The sequence below is a fragment of the Drosophila biarmipes genome, chromosome 3R (genome assembly GCF_025231255.1).
Source record: "Drosophila biarmipes strain raj3 chromosome 3R, RU_DBia_V1.1, whole genome shotgun sequence".
NCBI classification, from domain to species: Eukaryota; Metazoa; Arthropoda; class Insecta; order Diptera; family Drosophilidae; genus Drosophila; species Drosophila biarmipes.
Window position 1 is genome coordinate 26,014,336 of NC_066616.1, and position 21,364 is coordinate 26,035,699.

The following is a 21,364-nucleotide window of genomic DNA, read 5'->3' on the forward strand; positions in this document are numbered from 1 at the left end:
AGAGATGGAAGCATCGATTGGCAAACATCGATTACCGATCGATCACACCGCTGCTAATATCGATTTTTCGCCGCATCTATCGTCACCCCACGGTCACACTGCGTTTTTCCAAACAAAATTCTTAGCGGTTGTGTCGTCGAACGGAGTAAAAAGCGGAAAATCGGAAAACAGCGCGTCTCCGCGAATGACGCAGCCTGGAAGCTTCCACTCGAGTGACAATCGGTTCGGCTAAAGAGCATTCAACAACAGCGGTGCACTTGCAAAGTGCCCCTGCATTGCAACAACAACACCACAACAATTGCGGTCAGCACAGGCAGCAGCAACAACAACCACTGCGAGAAGTGCCGTTTGTTATTGGCGCATAAAAAGAATCGCAATTTGGCCCCTGAATAGTTTCTCAAAAGGTGAGTAATTTGTGGCAGCGGTCCACTTGCATGCCGAGCGGCCATTTGCACTCTGTGCAAGAGTTTTTCTTATGTAACGCAGCAGCAGCAGCAGCAGCAGCAGCTGAGGTTTACGTGCGAATTGTTGCTGTGTTGCTGTTGTTGCGCTTCCTTGTGTTGGTGCCGCAGCGTCTGCGAAAAGCCACCCCTTTTCACCACCCCTGGTCTCCCCATCTCTCTCCGTCTCTATCTCTTTCCCTTGATTTGTTTATAAACATTCGGGGAATTGTTTTTATCACAAGAAGTACAAGGTTATCACAGCCCCCCGCCAAAGAGCCACCCCCGTGCCACCTGCTCACTTTTATGCACACGCCATCAATTTGCCGACAGTAATGCCATGATGTTTTTGTTTTTCCATATTTTCTACTGTGGCAGGGGCGTGCACAGGGGTCGTAAAGGGGGTTGCTTAAAAATATAAAATATAAAATAAATCTTACATTAAAAATTATTTTTAATCCCCTGCTATCATTAACATGTAAAAGTCTTAATTTCAATTTTTTTTTTAATTTTCATATATTGAACTTCCAAAAAAGTTATCAGAAGAGTAAAATTTAAAAAACATAATTTATTTGGACTGAAACTGTTTGGAACCACACAAAAATATGCAAATCTTTAGAGATATCCCTGAAAACCCTTATATTGTACAGCACAAGTGTTAAAAATGTATAGTAAATAGGGGCTTCACCTTCGGGTGCCTCATCAACAAACTCGGCAAAACAATAAACTCCCTTTCTGGCAGGGAAATTACCAGAAATAGTAATTTCCTGAAGGCAAAGATAACTGGGAATTTTAAAATCCCCCTTGGTTTAGGCACTCCTGATGAGGGTATTCCAGCTACGTCGTATCTGATTGTTTTCAGTCTGCTCGTGTTTTTAAGTCCTCGAATCCACTCCCACCGCGTTGATCCTGCAGCAGCTGTTTTTGCCACAGTTCCTGCTGCTCCTGCGTGGGCGCAGCGTATTTGTTGTTCCTGCTGCTGCTGCTGCTGCTTCTGCTGCTGTTATTGAATTCCCCTCCTTCATCCTTGGCCATCATCCTTCGTCCTGGCCGCAGCCATTGTTCGCCGGACGCATGTTGGGCGGGGTGGTGAGCGGAAAGGAAGGAGCGGGAGGGGTTGCAGCCGTGACCGTGACTGACGGCCCGTAACCCCAACACTGCCACATAGTGGACGCTGTTATTGTTATCGCATACTTTGGCTGCCACTGCACCGTGGTCGAAGTGGCCAATATAAAGTGAGGTACAACACATAAAATTTGTTTCGTTAACACTTTGGATGCTTCATGGGTTCAGTTAGGTTCCAGTTACTCTCATAGTTTTGTACTTAAGGTTTATTTTAAGCATCTCGGATAGGTAAGCTCTTCCCAAACTAACATTTTAGTCTTCCAAAGGATACACAGAAGTATTGTTCCAGGATAAGGAGCTTACAGATATAGGTATGTTCACAAGTTTTAGGGTTTTATAAATTTTTAAAAACGAAATGAATATAAAATTCCTAGATTCTATTATATTATCTAATTACGAATTGCAAAGATTTCCGAGATAGAAGATGTGAAAGATAGTAAAGTATCGTTTGGGTGGTGTGTAATTATTAAAATTATAAACAAATATATGCATATGTATAACTATTTACATTATAAAGAAATATATGTAGATGTATGTATAGATACAACTGCTCCTTAATACTTTCCATAGAAACTAATATCATATAACTGAAGTTAAAGTCTTAGTGCTCATTTGTTTATGATAGTAAAATCAATGTTAATGTACCTCGAGTTACAAAATCCTTTTCTGGTCTGGTGTTCAAGTTAAACACTTTGAAGTAGAGTCAAAGTGTGGGTAAGGACGTGAACAATAAGGCAATATGTATTTTGAAATTAAATTCCGCCCACTGTCCAAGGCCTCTTTGCTCTGCGGCTGCTGACTGAATTTTAAGCGTTCCGAGTCCTTGGCTGAAAAATGAAGACGTATGTTCTTAAGAGGGGGCGAATGAGGCGGTTTGTTGCCACTGTTGCGGTCGCTTTGTTGCCGCTGCTTTCTCTTTCTCTTCCTTTTTTGACTTTTTTCTGAAATTTTAATTGCTTTGAGCAACAGTAGAAGCCCTGGGCTGCTTCAACCGAAAACACCAAATCCCATCGAATTCCCAAAAATTCCCCAAGCAGCGCACAACGAGTTGGGGCAAACAAGGCGCCGGGGCGATGTGTAACGCAATAAATTCACAAATGCAAATAAAATGCGAGCTTTGCTGTGGCCCTCCTGTTCTATGTGTGTATTTGATTCTATTTTTTACCCGGCTAGTTGACAGGGGCGTGTGCGTGGGCGTTGCTACTGCCAGCAGCGCAACACAATGACCTGGCTGTAAATCTCGACCTTGGCTTTGCATAGCGACCTTTGCCTAGCTCTGTCCTTTCCCCCATGCCGCAAATATCCCAAACCCCAGGCCAATCCGCCGCCCAGAATGCCAGGGGCGCCCACTTGTCTGAGGCGAAGACAGATTCACTCGCCATTCCCAATCCGGATTCCATTTCCCAGCCAGCTGTTCAGACTTCCAGATAAAGTGCACGCTCAAAAGAATCATGACAAATTAATACTTGTGAATAAAATGGCAAATCACCGTGTCAGGGGCTAACAGATGTATGTGTGTTTATTTGAAAGAGATTTAGAAACAGATACAAAACAGAAGGGAACTAGCATAGGGTTGCACCTACTAGATATGGCTTAGGAATGTGGCTGGTTATTAACCTATTATCCCCTCATTGCCTGCAACATTGTTGTACAGAATCATACTAACAATTAAATTGGTTTAGTCACGTATTCAATTGCCTTTCATTGGCTGAGACTTTCTAGAAGAATTCAAGATTATTTCCTCTTCTTTAATATATGGGTAACCATTAACATGGAAGTGTTACTCTTTTAAGATAAGGTGAATATTTCCCTTTAAACTATTATCAGTGACTGATTGTGTGAGAATTGACGTGATTGTATCTAAAAATGGCTTGTCCAATGACAGATTATAAACGGCGGCATTTTCGGAAAAGCCATTGAGTAAGTATCCCTTTCTTGAATATGTGCTAAAGGTGGAATTCGAAAGCACATTCCATGCTGCCAAGACCACTCGAAAACAACCCGTTTTTTATGGGTTTTAAGAGCCTGCAAAGGCCAAGGAAAGATCACTCGTCTGGGCCTTTGATTGGGACCCCGCACACCACAGATATGGCAGTGCGTATATTTGCCCAGAAAATTATGTATACGCAGCGTTTCCTCATTGAGAGGCGCTGCTGCTGACGCAGAATAAATGAAACGATTTTAAAATAAAAGCAACTCATCTTTTCTGCCCCCTGTGCGATTGGCCTGGGGTCTGAGTTCGTTGCTGTCGAGTTCTTTTGTCGCGTCTGTTGTCCATTTTTATGCTATTTCTGTTTTGTTTCCCTGCTTCTTGGCCTTTTCGCCTGGCTGTTTTGCCATTGCCAATTGATGAATCGAGTACAGGCCGCCAGGGCTCTTTCGTCAATTGGTTTGACTGGATCTAGCTGCAGTTTGCCCTGACGTCACACGATCCAGCAAAAGTGCTCCTAACTCACTTAACACATCGGCCTGATTGGCATCGACGTCGAAGCGCCAAGATACGTCTCTATGTACATGTGTTTTACTTGACTTGAGGTATATGCGGGCTGTAAACGTCTCAATTAACGATAGCAACAATGGTTAAATGCTATTTCTGTGGGGTAGATGCGTCAGAGGGTGCTGTTGGCGATAAGAAGCCTATCAAGGGGACTACCGTGGTCTTGATTTACGATAAGCAGCGGGTTTCAACCGCTTGAACTGCCAACTGATAGTAAGGGGTATATTTTATATTGACCTATTGATCTCTGACTTTTGGCAACACATGTCCACGATGGCTGCTCTTAATATAAATCGCTTTTGCATAGAGCCAAGTTGGCCAAACTATTTTCGTGTCAAAGCGCTGACATTCTGAATCAGAATCAGGAACCAACCCACAGATACAGAGATGCGCACACAGTTGCGAGTGACAGGCGACAACAAAGGGGCTGGTCGAATCGGTTTTTGAGGGGGTGTGAGAGCCAGAACTCCTTGGAATCGCCCAAGGACTTTGAGTGATAACAATCCAATTTGTAAAAGTAGTGGGCGGCGTTGTGGGGGTGGGTGAACTTTGTGTGTATTTCACAACAGAATTTACAATTTCAATTGAAGGTCAGTCGAAATGCCTGGCATTTTGTGCCCGAAAGAAACCATTTCTCATATGCACTTGCCGTAAATTTGTTTACAAACCAAGCTATTGCGGTGCGAGCCATCGGTGTGTAAATGATTTAATTAACAGTTCATGCCTGGAAGTGTCGGGTAATTACGAAAACCTGATATTGTCATGCCAAAGGTAAATTCAGCAAATTCAGTCATTTTCCCCCTCGGATGCTGTGCTCTGTGCTGCCCGCCGCCAACAAAGGTCTCAATATCAACAAAGCCAAAGCCAGTTGTTATCATGGTCGCCCCTTGTGACTGCGTTGGTCCGACTGCCCAGTGGAGGAGGGGATTAGGTTTAATGAGTCCGCAAAACAAACCCACACAGAGTTCTCCAGTTCCCCATTGAATCGGTAAGAGCATTTGGGACTGCGTACAGCGCGATGCGAAACTGACACTGAAAACCAAATGAAAGTTTATTCTGAAATTGGCAACTTTTGGCATAATTAATCTACGTATTGAATTATTGCCTTTTTAGGACGGCAGTAATTGGTGTTTGTGGGTATTTTCTGCATTTCCAGGGATTTCTCTTGTTTTATGTTAAGGGAAAAGCTTAATATTTAATTTGATTAATTCACTTGTAAAGCCATGATGATATTGATTTATTAACTTGGTAATATTTTTAATGGTTTATTAGTTAAAGATTTTTAAAATATGTTTAAGAACTTGCTTAGTTTGAAATTGAATTACAAACAAAGTTAGTACAATTTTCTTGAGTTCACTATGTGTGTTATTATATTTTCCAAAAGCTTTAAGAAAATGGAAGTCCTTTATCAGGATTATCCCTCAATTATTTTTAAATCTTATCTTATTTATAAATTCAGTATCAAAATATAAAAAACTTCAAAAACAAATTTAACTTGCGGAATCTTGATCCTTGATCTAATTTCCCCGTTCGCCGTATAATAATGTCACGCTGTGTATGCAGTGCACACACAATTCTCCCTGATTCGCAGTCCGAAGCTAAGCCATTTTGCATTTTACACACATGGCAGAAGGCGACCAATCAATGTCCTGCCAATCAGCTGTATTTGTTCCGCTCCGCCCAGCAGTAACCGCCCGGCTTGGGCCACTCCCACGCCGAACCGCCCGGGCCAGGTGAGCAGCTTTCGGTGAACATTTCACCTTTGGCAGTAATTATCCAACCACAGCAGCAGCCGTGGCAGCAAAGTCGGTTGGCTGGAGCTCAATTACAGAGGGTTTAGGCGTGTGTGGGCGAAAGAGCACACTTTCAGGTGCAGCCCATAGATAGTGGGAGTATTTAAAACTCCAAGAGCAGGAGCAAAATGATTCAAGAGCGAATCCGGAACAAAGTAAAGTTTCAAGCTAGTTGGTATTCATTTAATTTCGTTGATGTAGGCTCTCGGCAGTGGCTTAAGTTTCGCGCACGTGTGGCGTGACCTTGTGAACCTTTCCGTTTCACTGTCACAAAAACTCGTGATAAAACAGCCGCCTAACGACCAGGGACCAGAGACCATCGACCATATATACACATACCTGACCGCCTCACCTTTGGCGTTTGCCTTGAAAGGATTCCGGTTGCTGCAACATGTGACATGTGGCCAACGAAGCCGACACTTGCAGGCTCAAATATGAGCAGCCACCATCCGCAGCCAGAGCCTCCTCCACATCCTCCTCCACGTCCTCCCATCCACAAAACCCCCAGAACCGCAAGAAGGAGCTGTAATAACACAGCCACGCTTTGAGCTCAACAGAAAAGATCCCAGGACCAATTTAATTAAATTCCTAGCGGTATACATCAATCGCAAATATCTGCTGCAGACTGGAATTTGCCGAGGGAAAGTTTTAAATTTTAGCAGAAAATCAAATTAATCTTCCTCTCCCTCAACGCTATTTGCATTTGCATTAAAGTGGGGTAAAATGCAACTACAACTGCAGCAGCAGCAGCAGCAGAAGCAATTGTAATGGAGAGTGGAAAACGCACTCGTGGGATTCGCCTTTTGTCACGAAAACGAGACGATAATGTAAATAAGGCCACAATTCAATCACATTCGTATTCAGACTCGCACAACCGATCAATTTTGAGTGGAGGGACGAGTTGGCAATAAATTTCGATTTAAGAATTTAAGCCCTTTAAAGATGTTATTTAAGGATTGAAGAGAAAAGGGATTTCAAATGTATAATTATTAACCATCTAAATTAAACCTTTAAGGTTATCTTGTTTTATGATCTAACAAAAAAAGAAAAGTAGAAGAAAGGAATAACATTTTACATTAAATTGGACAACTGAGTCAATCATATGATGGTTCAAAAAATGTTTTTGTAAAATCATAGATTGATTAAGGTTCAATTTGATTATGGTTAGTAAAAACTCAAGAATCTCGTATTTAAACAAACCCATTTCACATAAAATCAGACGTTTATTTCCCTTTACTTTAAATGTTTTATAAAAGCCATAGAACCTTGATATATTATTATTATTATAAGTAGTTTATATATTACTGTCTTATTTATGTTTGCCTCTTAAAGACTGATTCTTTTCGTAAACAATTTTGTTTGTATTCCTTTGTGTCCCTTTTTTTAAGTGGTTCAATGAAGCCGTCTCAGATGATTTAAAGAGCTTTTGCGTGTCTACGTGCAGGCTACTTATGGCCACAAATCTGCAGGGACCCCCATGAGGGGATGAGCAGAAGGATGGATAGATGGATGGGGAAAATGGATGGTTATATGGATGGTTGGATAGAGATCAGGATTGCCGGCGAGGGGGCGGCGACCACTTGATATAATGATGACAGCAATTATGAACGAGTGAAGGTCGTTGGCTAACGACCGGCAGGCAATTCATCATCATGTCGAAACCACGGCACCGCCTCCCTCCGAAAAGTGGGCGGGGCTGAGAGCTACTTTTGTCTAGTTTAAAGTGCGCTTTCTTTGCTTTTTCATGGATTGCGTGCTGCAGGAACCATGACGTCACATCGGGGCCAAGCGATTTGCATGCCAGCAGCTCATTTATGCTGACTTGCAGTTACAGTGCTTTTCGTTCTTATTCGTTCTTTTCGTCCTTATTCCGCTCCTGCGATAGGGATCAAGCTGCTCAGCCTACAAAGTACACACGTCATGAACGAGTTTCGCCCATTTCCACGGGATCCGAAAACAAGCCATACAACACCCATCCCCACTTCCTGCGGAGGCACAAGTAACAATTGTGTGGGTGTGTCCTTTCAGGGAAATCAATCATCCGGAAATAGATCAACTCGTCGTCATTGGGTTCTTTTTTTGGCCTTTGTTTTTATTGTTAGCTACGCCGTTTGCTGTTGTTGTTCTGCTCGGCTGCGTTGAGGTGAAAGTCAACAAAAAAGGAAAGTGAAAGCAGGGGAAAGGGCTTCACGGGTCGCGTCTGGCAGGCTTTAAAACCCACCACTTGGCCTTGCCATCCTTTGCTCAAGTGGTTATTCATTTTTCGGAGTGCATAAGTAAGGTGGCTTATCACCCGTGGGGTATTGCAATTTAATTACATTAAAAAGCAATCCACTTTATAATAAGTGCCGCTTACTTGCGTGCTTAAAGTAGATCAAGATCTTAAGAAAAGTGATTACTAGTCTTTAGAAATAGAAAACTAAGTTCATTTATAACTTTCAAGTTGAATTCGAATGACATGCTATGGCTTAAGTACCTAAATTCCACCATACGATGATTAGTAGTTATCACAATATCTCTTTAATATTATAATCAATTAAGTCCCAACTCTAATTAAAATTTATTAAAAGTCCTAGCAAAGCGGGGTTTTAATTTATGCCCAAAGTATTAATAAAGGAATACAAAGCAAACAGCTTCTTTTGCCTCCTCCAATCCCAGTGTCGTAAAAACTTTGGCGAATTTCTCACCCAAAAACTAAGCCAATTTCGTTTACCCAAGCGCGGCACAAGGAGCCATTTGCATTTGGCCAAAATAGCTGCCTCCCTGGGGTAAATAGCGTATAATTAACTCACTGCATATTGCTGATTCATGGGTCACAATAAAACACTAAGAGAAATGCTATTTTCGTAGCATACAAATGGGCAACCATCCAGAACTACGACTGGCAGTTATTATTATAATGAAACACAGCCACGCGTTCCCTTCGGCTTTTCACAGGGATTGGAGGCGGGTTCCGTGGCGTTCACAGGTGCGAAAGCAGACACACGTCACCAATCTTGTTCTGACGCCAGCACCGCGGCGGCGCCAGTTCCTCATTCATTCATTCATTCACAAAAAATTCGCCACTATTAATCACCCGTCTGGCGCTTTTCCCTGCGCCAAGAAGGTTGTGCCAGGCAGGCGAAACAATAAAATCAAGAGCAGTTGTGAATCAACAGTGCGTCACCATCGGATCCACGCCCCTTGGGCACTCCAACCCCCTGGTAGCAGACCTATTGATTGGCTTCACGTGTCGATACTTAAGTCCTCGCGGCCCACTTCCTTATAACACCCCCATCCTCTCCAAAACTCAGACACGTCTGTAGTTTTTTGGTCGCGTAATTGGTTCGAAGGGCTGCGCGTTCCCATACGAAGGAGTAAACAATTTTTATTGTCGTAGCGTGGCGCTCAAAATTGCTTTCAAGTGTATTACGTAAACAAAAACCTTAACTCAACACCCGCGGCCTTTGTGCAGCGTTAATTTGCCAGCGCTGTTTACCAATTTTTTAGAAATGTTTGAAGGTTAAGGTTAGCCAAGTGACAACTGATTATTTATGGCAAATGTCGCTGAGTGTTCCAATCCAATTACTGCAAAAATCCCTGCCATTAGGGGCTATAATTATAAACCGTATGTGTGTATGAATAAAGCCGGTAATGCTTTTCACAAAAATAACTCTTTCAAACAGCCCACGACTTCCCACTGGGAAATGCCCTTAAAACTATGCTAATTACTGGTAATGAGCTTTACTGGAAATACATTTTACAAATGCGTCGTTTTTTGCTGCTACTAAAGTAAATTTCCCCTTTATTTTTAGCCAGCCATGTCCGATGCGGCCAAGTCCAACAATAATGCGTCCGCCGATGCTCGTGATCCGGCCACTCCCGACGCCCCCGCCGGCGGAGGTGCTGAGGAGAGCAGTGCAGCCACTCCGATCACTCCGCGGGCCAATCACAACAACAATAACAGCAAGAGCAAGAACAAACTGAAGTCGACGCAGAACAGCAGCGGTGGCGGGAGCATAGACAAGCTATCGCCGGACCAGGACATCTTCATCAACGCCGCCGACGGCCTACCCAATCAGCATCCGTCGTTGCCCAAGGAGGGCGATGTCGACAGCGACACAGAGCCGGAGGTGGACGCCGACTCGTTTGACGACCTACCCACCTCGATTATCGTGACCAACATCCACTCGGAGGTGTTCGCCAATCCGGAACTGAAGCACGCCATGGAGGAGCTATTCCGCACGTTCAGCGAATCGGCCACGTTCCAATGGCTGCGCAGCTTCCGCCGCCTGCGGGTGAACTATGACAATGCCATTGCGGCGGCCAATGCGCGAATCAAGCTGCATCAGTACGAGTTCAACAAGAAGACGGTGATCACCTGCTACTTCGCCCAGCCGGTGACACCGGTGAGCAACAAGAACCTGCAGCCGCCGGCGCCGGTCAAACAGTTCCTCATCTCGCCGCCCGCCTCGCCGCCAGCCGGCTGGGAGCCGCGCGAGGAGGGCGAGCCGCTGGTCAACCACGACCTACTGGCCGCCCTGGCCAGCCTCACGCCCGGCGAGTCGCACGAACTGCATCCCCAGAGCGAGGACCAGCCGGCCATTATTGTGCACACAGCCATGCTGGCGGAGACTGGACCGGGTCTGCAGGTCAAGGCGCCCATCGTCCAGACCAAGTGCCCGGAACGGGCATAATCATCAGGTGGAGACGACGTCGGCGACGAGGCTGAAGCTAAAGCTGAAAACTTGAGTTGTAAATCCAAATCGAACAAGGACAAGGGCTGGGGACTCGTGCTCCGCGAATGGTTGGGACTTGGAGGGAGTATTTTTTGTAAATATTTTCCGGATTAATTGTGATTAATTTACACATACATATATTTAGCTACGTTCGTATGATTGTATTACTAGGCACTCGAACTCCCGTACCCGAAATACTTTCCCACCCGCTCCTTTCAAGTGTAGCATTTACCCCAATTGGCTTCTGATACCAGTTCTTTGGCTAGCAACCGCATCTAGATGTGTGTATCTCTCGATTTGAGTGTGTCTATGTGTAAGAATATTGATGTTGAGCCATCGCGACTACCTGCTAACGAAATATCTCTATCTCTGTGTACCTTTGACTGGAAATCGCTGACAGAGACGCAAATCGAGAACCGCGATCCGGAATCCGAAAAGAGAAAACCGAAAACCCAGATATAAAGCTACCTATATCTATGTAAATGTTAATGTATTTCTAAGCCAGCGAAATGGTGTAACGATATCGCATCAGGTATCGCCCAGCATACGTATATAAATCTATATGCCTACGTGTAGTTAAAATTTAAATTGAAAATATATTCAAATTCGAAATGAATGTTCTCAAATGTACCAAACAAAACAAAAAAGAAGAAATACCAAAAAGCGAAACAAAAACAGAAAAACCGAAACGAAACTCTTTGAGCAAACTTTAATTGACGGGCGGGTGGGTGTGTGCGATGCAGCAGGAAACGTGATGTGGGGCACAGGGCAGCGATGGGTTATGGATTTGACATTGGAAATCCCTGTCGACAATTGGCAATTCGATAGTGCAATTGAGTGGAAATTACTGAAAACTTTGCAAGGCCAGGCGAACTCGAGTTTGCTGTGAGGGGCAGAGAATAAACTTTAATTGGCGAAAGTTTGGAAAAACATTTTGCGGAATTGCATGGGTTTTCGGTGGAATAAAACCAACAACGAAATTGCAATCTAGTTATACGAGATTCCAGAAAAAGATTGAAATCTTAAAGTATTAAAGGTGAGGCTTGTTTAGCTGTGCAGCCCAAAAGTAGGCAACGATTTATTAAAACCAATGGGTTGCTTAAAAAGTTCTGGAAGTACCGTACCTCTAACTCATTTTTACCATCCAAAAAAATACTATACAATTTACAAACAACTTAAGGACCCATAGTAATTGGTAAAATCATAGCTTTACCCATCCTATAGAACCACTTTATTCACATGGAATGGATAGCAACGCTTAAAACTTACTACTAGACTGAAGATTAGAGTTCTTAACAAGAAAAACAGGGTAACAAGGACATTAAACTGGATTTGGGACTTTGGCTTGGCTTTTCACTTGCTCTCAATGTTCTTGAGCGGCACCATCTGCTCGGGATCATCGGGATAGACGCTGTTCTGGCGCTTCTTGCGGCCGGCGCACTGGCTGAACCAAGTGTCGCCCTTGCCGAAGTTCTCGCCATCCTCAATGGATTCGGGCATGGGCTGGTTCATGGTCTCCGGCAGGAACATCACCCAGAAGCCCGAGATGAGGGCCACCACGCCGAAGAGTACGGCCGGGATCTTCGGGTCGAATGAGTCCAACAAGGTGATGAGTGGTGTGAGAGCGCCGGAGAGACGGGCGCACATGGATCCCAGGCCCATGGCCGAGTTTCGCACCACGGTGGGAAACAGCTCCGCCGAGTAATTGTAGATCACGGCAAATGATCCGGCGATGAGGAGCTTGCCCGCCATCACCACCGCCGTGGAGGTGTTGCTGCCCTGGGCAATGTAGGCGGCCACAATGCAGCACAGACCACCACCCAACATCAGGGTGGAGGTGATCGACCGCCGACCCAGGCGATCCAGGACGAACACAATGGTTAGGTAGCTGGGGAACTCCACCAGGCCCATGATGAACAGGATCAGGTAGGGATTGCCGTACAGCTTGCCGGCACTCAGCGAAAGTCCGTAGTAGACCAGGGAGTTGGCGAACCAGCAGAGGCACACGTTCAGCGTCTTCATGCGCAGGTTGGGCGTGCGGAACAGGTCACTCAGTCCGGCACTGGACTTCTCCTCGGCCGCGGCCTGCTGCTTGGCCTTCTGCACATAGTACTCCTTGTCCACCGGTATGCCGGATCCATTGATCCTCAGACCCTTGGCCACAATGTCCACAGCCTCGGCGGCACGACCCTGCATCCACAGCCAGCGCGGAGATTCATCCAGCCACCACCAGTGGCCCAGGAACAGGCAGCCGTGCAGTCCATAGATCACCTGCAGCAACTGGCGGTCGTGGATCAGGGCTCCCCATCCGGCCACCAGCATGATGCCTCCAGCGAAGACAGCCTGAAATGGAAGATTATTATTATGGAAAAAAGGGATAATAGCATCGATAGATCTCTTGGTAACTCGCTCACCTGGAAGGTAATGCCGCACACAGTGCGCTTGCTGGGTCCCACCAACTCCATGGTGAGCACGAAGCCGCAGATGTAGGCGCCCGCTGATCCCACAATGCCCAGCAGGTAGCGGGCCACCATGAACGAGAAGTACTCGGGAATGAAGGCCACGCCCACGCCGATGATCAGCTGGAACAATGCCGACCAGCAGAACACGGTCTTCCGGCCCACTTTGTCGGCCAGGCCGCCAAGGGTGACGGCGCCGGTGAACACGCCCAGCATGAACACCGTCTGCACAATGGCCCCCATCCAGCGGCGGTCGCACACGAAGTCCCAGTCGATGGTGCGCGAGCTCTTGTAGTACGTCGTGTCGTATACGTACTTTGTGCACTTGACGGTGGTATTGAAGCTCAGAATAGATGGATCGTACATGAGGCAGGATTCCAGCTCGCCATCGGGCTTCAGCGGGATGGCGGCCAGGATGGCGCTGGAGTTCCACGGCTTCATCGACAAGGTGCCGTTGTCCACGCCCTCGATGAAGCACCGGTGATCGGGCACGGCGGCCACGGTGACCAGGGATAGCATGTGCAGACCAGCGGTCAGGCCGGAGAGCACCTGCAGGAAAAACTGCAGGAACTGGTACTTTCCAAATTCCCCTGGAAGTAGAAAAACCGCAATTATTAAATGGTTGGGGAAGGTCGCCGGCTACTCAAGGCAGCTTCGAGCTAAGTAACAGATAGCCATTATCTCTGGAATGGATCACACACTTTCTAATAGCAAACAAACAGAACTATCACTATCTCAAAGTGAGGGTGTTCTAGTTAATCCATATTAACATTTTCAAGAAATTCAAAACTTAAATTATTAGGAATTTTAAAGAAACTTATATATTTTATATAAAGTTTTATAAGGTTTTATAATAAGAAATACATGTCTGAGTTCCTGTAAAAATGATCTTTGACTTTTACTTCAAAAAGTAATAGATTCAGGTTTTTATATAGCTCAGATATAATTATATCAATATAATATATATTTTAGTACCAGAAATACATTATTAATCATTATCCAAACCCCACATATCGGTGATAAAAGCGCCAGTGACGAATAAAACCCGAAGAAACACCCGACTTGTATGTAGATGCGAACTTTTTTATGGGTTTCAGTGGCATTGTCGTCACACCAAAGGCTTTGCAATTAAATCAAGTGGAATTTATTCAATTCGATTTCAATTGAAGCGCATTCGTACGGCCCGTCAAATATTTGCCCACAGTTTGGTTTGGTTTAGTCTGAGTTTGCCTACGCCCCGAAGACTCGAGACTCGAGACTCGGATGTCTTGGGAGAATGCACTGAATCGATTATGACCAGTGCGATCGCATAGCTGGAGGGCAGGGGCTGTGTAAATTTCTATCGACTTGGACAGTTGTAGCCTAGATACCAGAATTCGACACTTGAGCGGTCCAATGTTCAATCGGCCGCTTCAATTGATTTGTGGGTTACGTTTATTGATCGTTTAAGCGAATCTCATGCCATCAAACAGAAAGTTACGTTCACCCCGGTTACGTTGGGTTCGACAACTCGTGAGGGAATCGTCTGAGAATTTTTCATTATTGAAACGATTGCGTGGCGTGTAAAATTATGTCACCGAGCCAAAGAGCATGACTTAATTAATCTTAATTTTTATAATTTCACGCAATCCTTAATTAAATTCAATTACGCCCCCCATAGACAACATAATCAGCGCTTAATTGCTGACAATCTTTGAATCGATAAGGCGAAATCATGATAACTAAGCTCGGAATATTAAATACGCATGGGGAAATCATGGAGGATTATCAGGGGCCCCTAAAACTAAATGCTATATCATATATCGTGGCTATTGTAGCGGCGGATTTATTGCCTTATAATGGTTGCCAGGGGCCCTTGAATACGACATTTGTTTTCGGCTCATTCAGTGTTTGTAGTTCTCTTAATAGTCAGCTATAATGATGTACAAAAGTACAGATGGCGTACTAAAATTAATATAGGGCAGGTTTAGAGAGTTGTTTACTCCACGAACAATATAGGCGATAAAAATTGATAAGGCCATGGAACATTACAAAACTGTGCTAATTACATATAATTTATGGTAATATTCATTAGAGTCAATGTATTTTTGAGGTAGATCGTTATTTAATTCGAATATTTATGGCTTCTTTTTGGTATTCAGCATTAATTTAATTCGATGTATTATTCGCCAACAACTTTTGAGATACTTGTTTGTTTTGATAATTCTTGTTTGGTTTCCATTGAGGTAGATCAGGGCTTTATACGCCTAGTTTATGGCTTCCTTTCGGCCAATTCTTCCTTGAAACATTTTCCACATTTTCACTTCCCCCAATTACAAATCACCTGAAGGCCGTTTTAGTTCTGTTCTGAGCTTCGCGCCTAAACCATGTGGAAGCACTCTCAAAGTCATTGCAAGTGGCTGGTTTTATGGTAACCTTACCAAGCCAAAAAGTCACGAATTCGGAATGTAACACGCCTCCGAATTGGAAGTAATTAGAGCTGCCCGCCGCCACACCAAAGAGGCCTTCGACAAAATAAACACACATGGAAGAGCTATATGTGATCTTCGAGGGCTGAGGGGTTTTGCGATAGAGTTCAATCTGAGCAAACCAGTTTGGCTTTTTGCATGCGAATGAATAAACATATTACGATCTAAAAAAAAGTCGCTAATGCGTTTATTACTCCCTTACTTTCTCATATAGTAGGCTGCGGTTTCTCGGCTGCTAAGTGGAAAACCAGTTCCTGAGTGTTATGAAAATTATTGCACTAACTGTAGGTATTGTATAGCAAATTGGGGTAATTAAAAGATTTGAAATACATTGTATGTTCCGTCAGAGAGCAGGAATTAATGATAGCAAGTTGATATAATTATCAAAATAAATTGGGTGTGCAATGTTTGCAATACATTGTATTGAAGGCTGGTGCCATATGATGTATGGCTTAGATACGCCCGTTGCGGTTCCAGTGTATTCCTACAATTATTATTAACTGTTTTGCATAAAGCCAACAAGCTTATTTCCGAATCTCCCACAAGCTAACTGCAGCGTTTAAAGCGCACAATTAGAGTACACAGTACTATAAATTAACAGAGATCCGTAGATTCCAAGATCTACATGACGAGCCTGCTTCGAGAGTCTTGTGACAAAAGCTCCCCAACAACTGCCTCCTTCCCAGCCGTCTGTGTTTGCTCGCCAGTCGCACTCGTTTTAGCGTCGCCGTGCTAAAGCCAAGAAGGCTCAACAAGTGTCGGAACAGCCTCCGGCTGGGAACCTGGCCCACACGCGCCCGAGTCGTTAGAATACCACATATAGTATGGGGCATAGACTGCGACCTGTTGCTCTATTGCTCTATCGAGCTGTCATAGATGTCTGTCGGCCGGAGCGGCCTTGGGGATTTATTCAATTAGAAGTAGTGCGAAAACAAAATTAAAAATAGTTGCAATTAAAATAGTATTAGAGGGGCGGCTTCCTTTGAGCACTTGACGGACAGCCAGCCGGAGAGATTAGGCGGAGATTAGCAGCGCAAAACCGAAAAATTAATTACGAAATCTGAATGCAGAACACAGCGCCGGCCATAAAGCAACCTGGCAGGCATAAACTCACATATTATCCATAGCCGCCTCTTGCATTGCTGATAAGACCGCTCGAAATGATAAGCTCTGGGTCTTATCAGCTTGGCGATGGGGATGGAGACGCCTGGCAACCTGGCAGCTGACCTTTCAGGAGTCTTTGCGCCGAAACCAGCTCACTCACCTAGTTTTCCCATCAGGTCCTCCAGCACATAATCCACGGCCATGTTTTGCAGAGGGCGTTTTTTGCCAACCTTATTCGAAGATGTTATATGGTAGTTATTGTGTTATTATGGTGTTGTTGTGGACTTTCAGCAAGTCGTCATCTTCCGCAGAACGGGAAGCGAAATACTACTGATAGTTACGGGTCGCGAAGATGGATTCGAGGGCGGGACAAGCAACGTGCTCGAATGAAGAAACCGCTGACGGAGCACTCGATCAGCTATCAACTCTTCCGACCGCCGGCAGCATTTGAACTGGCAAATACCGAGTGCGAACTGTGCCTCTCAGCCCACGGAGCTCGGGCAGAATAATACACACTCATGGTGGCCTACAGCGATAAGGTCGCCGCAAGCTCGCATGTGGAGAGAGCTTGTGGATCGCGGCTCTTGAGCGGGTCTCCAATGTTGGTAGCTAAGCAGATATCGCTGGTGGATGGTGAACGCTTTAAATTCGAACCAATCTGGTTGGGTAAATGTCAAAAGCTTAGAGCAGTGCCAAACGAAATCCTTTCCCTATTTCTTTCATCAAATATTCTCAAAAATTCCCACAGAAAAGAGAACTCCAAAACAAGCTAGCTCTGTTTTATCACACAGAGTCCTACACAAAATTATTAAGTTAATATTTGTACCAACAGGTTCAAAATACAAACACTATATTTTAAATTATGTGTGACTCAAAGTTTTCAGATCCTACGTCCTTCCTGTACTTGGACATGCTGGCTGACATTTTAATGCGTGACACCGTTGAGATGGAGGCGGATTTCAACAAGAAGGTGGAGTTTATCAAGGAGCAGGAGCAAAAGGTTATGGACAATGCCAAAAATGTAGGAGATTCGTTAGCTAAAGGTATACAAACATTATATTATGACCCTTTCCATCAGTTACTCTCAATGGATCAAATGCTGGGGCCCATAACCTGCAGCATGCTTAAGCTAGAAATGGAACTAAGTGAGAACGAGTCGAGCTTAATTGAGGCTGAGAAGGCAGTTACCCGCTTGGAGCAGACTTGCTCGAGTTCTAATAGCAGTGGTTGTCGGACGTATCCCCTGGCACGTGCCACCTACGAGGATTTGCTGAGTTTGCTCATGTCCGCCGAAAAAACAGCCGCGCAGTGCAACACCATGAGGGAGCAGATCGAGATGTACAACCAGGAGGCCACCGCGAAACTACCTCCCAAAACTGTGGTATTTAGTGGTAAATATAAACATAAGAATGCCTTAAATAAAAGAATCCTCAGATTGGCAAGATCATCGATTACCACAACAATATCCTGCTCCTATTGGAGAAGGAAATCGAAAAGTTGCAGAGCGAGGTCACCAAGGTCCAAAGGGAGTACGAAGAGCTGAATAGGAAATTGGAACCTTGTAAACTAATAGCTCAAGCCCCCTGCCACAAGAACGATTCAAAGCCCATGGCCAAATGTGAAGTACAACTACGCATGTAATCCTCAAACTGATAACACGATATTTCCATACGAGTAGTATAAATGCTTACAATGCTGCAAGCTTAACTTTGTGCTTAAGATTAGGTTTGGTCTGTTGGGCTTATTCCTAGTTGTTGGCATCGCGGAAGAAGAGCACATCGTCGGCAATGATGCTGGTGCTGGTCTTCTGGTTGCCCTGCTGGTCGGTGATCTCGCCGTAGGTGATCTTGCCCTGCACCATGGTGCGCTGCCCCTTCTTCAGGTATTCCAGCACGGTGTCGCGCAGGTTGGGCTTGAAGACCACCACACGATGCCAGTCGGTGCGCTGGGCCCAGTCGCCGTTCTCGTATCTAAAAGAGATTGTTCGAAAATTAGATAGTACTATGTTGCGTTACAAGATTAGCTTAATGAAACCAGTAAAAATAAATAACTTTAGGATTATTGTTAAGTGATTAATTCTAAAATGTTCAGTAATGAGAAATCACCATATTCGACTTTATAATCAGTTTATGTCTGAGTTTTACATTTAGGATTTAGAAATTTTACAATACCGAACGGATAATTTGAAAGTCTTTATAATGAAGTTAGTGTGGGAGCAACTCATAATACACCTCTTTTAAAATTATGGTGTTATTAAGGAAGAAGGAATCTAAGGCAGCTATATTTATGACCGTGACTGTCTGCCTCCTTGAAGATTCGGATTCAAGATCAATTGCGAACACATGCTGTGGCCAAACACACACATATGTAAGTGCCCGTACTCACTTGTAGTTGGTGTGTGTGGCGACGGAGAAGGTGACCACCGGGTGCTCCTGGGATCCGCGCAGCTGGGGATCGGCTCCAACTCTACCCAAAATGGTAACCGTGTTGACGGCTGCATTTGTAAAACCATCAATTAGCGTATTTTCGCAATACCAAAACTTAAAGCACTCACTTTTTTCAATTTTGGCGGGCGCCGCTGCCGTCGTAGTTGTTGCACCGCGTGCCGGCATACTTCGCAGGCCGCTCATCAGGGGCGTCAGCTAAAGAGGACAAACATTTAAATAAACAAATTCCCCTTGGCTTTGCTAGTTCACTTACCATGCGCTTTGTGTGTTGCATCATTATTTAACAAAGGCTTTTTCGTAGGCTGATCAGAAATTACACTACAATTAGAGATGGGTTAACAAAGACATGGCTGTTATCGATTGTTCGTGTTTCCAATACGCTATCGATATTTTGTATCTCAATGGAATTAGTGTTGTAAAGCGCCCAATGGGTATTGGCAGGTTAGGCAGTCATCGCCCTCTAGTGGTAGTTTGTGGAATCAGTACCCATTTCATTGTTGCTGATTTTAGCCAATAGGTGGCATCTGGTAGTTCTGCATTTAAACTCAGTGCTTATGAGGGCGCCAGTGTGCGAATTCAAATTAAATTTAACACTAAAAACAGTTTCCCTTCCCTAAAAAATTATACCATTACCTAAACATTGCCCAAACGTAAACGAATAAAATGGAAAATTCCAATCTTTAAAGATATTTTTTTTAATTTTTTAAGAAACCTAGTATAGTTTCTTAGAATATCATTACAAAGCTGGTAGCTTTAAATTAATTGGAAACCCCAGGTAAATTTAACTGTCATACAAAATCGAGTCATTCATTAAGCATAGAATAATAAACGATATTTATTTAAACTTAAACTCTCTAAGAATTCAAATCAGCCTATAAAAATTCACTTAATAAAGCCAATAGAATGCACAGAGATTTCAAATTTTACAACCTCAAACAGGATGCAAGTGCGACACCTCAAGCCCGCTTCGTAATCGAGCGAAGTTGCCAGCCACGAGTAGTCATCATCATCATCTTGGCTTTTTTCGAAAATTAGTTACCGGCAGGCGGCTTTGTTTGAGTTGCTGGGGAGGCAGGGCTGGAGGAGGAGGCCGGCGAGCGGCCAAGTGTCCGTTAGCCGGGTGCTAATAAAAACCTGGACACCCGAGAGGCGTCCCCGAAACGGAGCGGAAGAACAGAATCACCATTTTTATATTCGCATTGCTCTTGAGCCGCCGCCGCTGCTGCAACATCAACAGCCATTGCAGCTGCAGCAGCAGCAGCAGCAGCAACAAGAGCTCTCTGCAGCTCTCGACTTTGCATTCAAATTCAGCTCAGGCGATGACGACAGTCGCCATCGATGGCGCTGCCCCGAGAACAGAACCTCATATCGCCGGCCAGATTCTCGGACTCGGAACTGCTTGCCATCTGCGTCACTCGAGAAATTCTGTGGAGCTGATAAAAGCGCTGCGGTCATATTGCGGCCAGCTTAGCCAGTTCCGACTTATAACCCATATCACCATACATTACGAGGGAATTTTTGATTTCCAGGAAGGTTCTTTAATATGCAAAGCAGAAGTTTATCTAAGCTCCTTCAAATTACACATGTTAAAGCTTTTACAGATTATATTCCTAAAATTGGAAAACAGACATATCCCTGAATAGTTAAAAAATTGTATTTTTCATGGTATAGTTATTTCCGCTTAAGACCGATTTTGGTTGTCGTGTTCTATGACTCATTTATATTATTTATTTTTGCCCTGTTATCATTTCATTTCTTCAGTTGGAAACCAAAAAATATTTTACATTTCTTTGCATAATTCTCTGACATTTTGAATACAGACATATTCGTTGTAACATATTTTCAAAATATTAATATAAGATCGTATATATATAGACTTTTTAGACCCTGTTTAAACCTTTTGGGCAGTAAATGAGAACATTTTTCAAATCTCTTTTGAAATGCGCGCTTTTGAAATCACAAGAGCCATTTCCCCCAACAAGATCCAACCCCATATTTATAATTTGGCCCTCCGTCCGTATCTATATCTGCAGTCGTGGCCGTGCCCGTAGAGCATTGTGTCCGTCGCTGAATCCAGTGCGCGTGTTGCTGCGACTCTATATAAAAATACACTTGTATATGTACGCGGGGCGACTCATATAGGAAGGTTGCTGTTGTTGCCGTTGTTGCTGGCCTGGCCTGGCACTGTATCTGTATCTGTATCTGTAGCCGAGTGTGTGTGCGCTCGTATCTGTATCTGGTGTTTGGGGCTCCGGCTCAGAGCGCTCCGCAGCGCTACCAACAAAAACGAACGTCGGAACGTAAACGTACCAG

At 44.3% G+C, this 21,364-nt stretch overlaps 4 protein-coding genes across 5 annotated transcripts; 2 read left to right on the plus strand and 2 right to left on the minus strand.

The window, feature by feature from the left end:
* The first annotated feature begins 82 nt into the window (after positions 1 to 82).
* LOC108024811 (protein sarah) lies at positions 83 to 11,267 on the plus strand. Of its 2 annotated transcripts, none has more exons than XM_017094935.3 (2): positions 83 to 404; positions 9,654 to 11,267. In XM_017094935.3, the coding sequence occupies exon 2, from the start codon at positions 9,656 to 9,658 to the stop codon at positions 10,529 to 10,531; it is 876 nt and encodes a 291-aa protein (XP_016950424.1). In that variant the 5' UTR covers positions 83 to 404; positions 9,654 to 9,655; the 3' UTR covers positions 10,532 to 11,267. The 2 variants fall into 2 exon arrangements, with proteins under 2 accessions (XP_016950424.1, XP_016950423.1); XM_017094934.3 differs by having other exon boundaries at positions 84 to 404; positions 9,650 to 11,267.
* A 469-nt stretch (positions 11,268 to 11,736) lies between these two features.
* Positions 11,737 to 17,080, minus strand: LOC108024798 (organic cation transporter protein). Its single transcript, XM_017094918.3, has 3 exons — positions 16,765 to 17,080; positions 12,988 to 13,622; positions 11,737 to 12,916 (listed from the first exon to the last, which is right to left on the minus strand). The coding sequence occupies exons 1-3, from the start codon at positions 16,805 to 16,807 to the stop codon at positions 11,927 to 11,929; spliced, it is 1,668 nt and encodes a 555-aa protein (XP_016950407.1). The 5' UTR covers positions 16,808 to 17,080; the 3' UTR covers positions 11,737 to 11,926.
* A 281-nt stretch (positions 17,081 to 17,361) lies between these two features.
* LOC108024378 (uncharacterized) lies at positions 17,362 to 18,311 on the plus strand. Its single transcript, XM_017094281.3, has 3 exons — positions 17,362 to 17,625; positions 17,683 to 17,985; positions 18,039 to 18,311. The coding sequence occupies exons 1-3, from the start codon at positions 17,467 to 17,469 to the stop codon at positions 18,243 to 18,245; spliced, it is 669 nt and encodes a 222-aa protein (XP_016949770.1). The 5' UTR covers positions 17,362 to 17,466; the 3' UTR covers positions 18,246 to 18,311.
* LOC108024379 (single-stranded DNA-binding protein, mitochondrial) lies at positions 18,222 to 19,422 on the minus strand. The gene is made up of 4 exons (XM_017094283.3): positions 19,305 to 19,422; positions 19,159 to 19,246; positions 18,990 to 19,098; positions 18,222 to 18,574 (listed from the first exon to the last, which is right to left on the minus strand). Exons 1-4 carry the CDS (start codon positions 19,326 to 19,328, stop codon positions 18,352 to 18,354), a joined length of 444 nt encoding a protein of 147 aa, XP_016949772.1. The 5' UTR covers positions 19,329 to 19,422; the 3' UTR covers positions 18,222 to 18,351.
* Positions 19,423 to 21,364: the final 1,942 nt, after the last annotated feature.

Excerpts from the sequence above, each read along its gene's own strand:
- LOC108024811 (XM_017094935.3), top strand. The coding sequence starts at position 9,656 with ATGTCCGATGCGGCCAAGTCCAACAATAATGCGTCCGCCGATGCTCGT.
- LOC108024379 (XM_017094283.3), bottom strand. The coding sequence starts at position 19,328 with ATGATGCAACACACAAAGCGCATG. Across the intron at positions 19,247-19,304 it reads TGCAACACACAAAGCGCATG|CTGACGCCCCTGATGAGCGG; the intron begins GTAAGTGAACTA and ends TGTCCTCTTTAG. Across the intron at positions 19,099-19,158 it reads GCCCGCCAAAATTGAAAAAA|CCGTCAACACGGTTACCATT; the intron begins GTGAGTGCTTTA and ends TTACAAATGCAG.
- LOC108024798 (XM_017094918.3), bottom strand. The coding sequence starts at position 16,807 with ATGGCCGTGGATTATGTGCTGGAGGACCTGATGGGAAAACTAG. Across the intron at positions 13,623-16,764 it reads GGACCTGATGGGAAAACTAG|GGGAATTTGGAAAGTACCAG; the intron begins GTGAGTGAGCTG and ends TTCTACTTCCAG. Across the intron at positions 12,917-12,987 it reads TGTGCGGCATTACCTTCCAG|GCTGTCTTCGCTGGAGGCAT; the intron begins GTGAGCGAGTTA and ends CTTCCATTTCAG.
- LOC108024378 (XM_017094281.3), top strand. The coding sequence starts at position 17,467 with ATGTGTGACTCAAAGTTTTCAGATCCTACGTCCTTCCTGTACTTGGAC. Across the intron at positions 17,626-17,682 it reads TTATGGACAATGCCAAAAAT|TTACTCTCAATGGATCAAAT; the intron begins GTAGGAGATTCG and ends CCTTTCCATCAG. Across the intron at positions 17,986-18,038 it reads AACTACCTCCCAAAACTGTG|ATTGGCAAGATCATCGATTA; the intron begins GTATTTAGTGGT and ends AAGAATCCTCAG.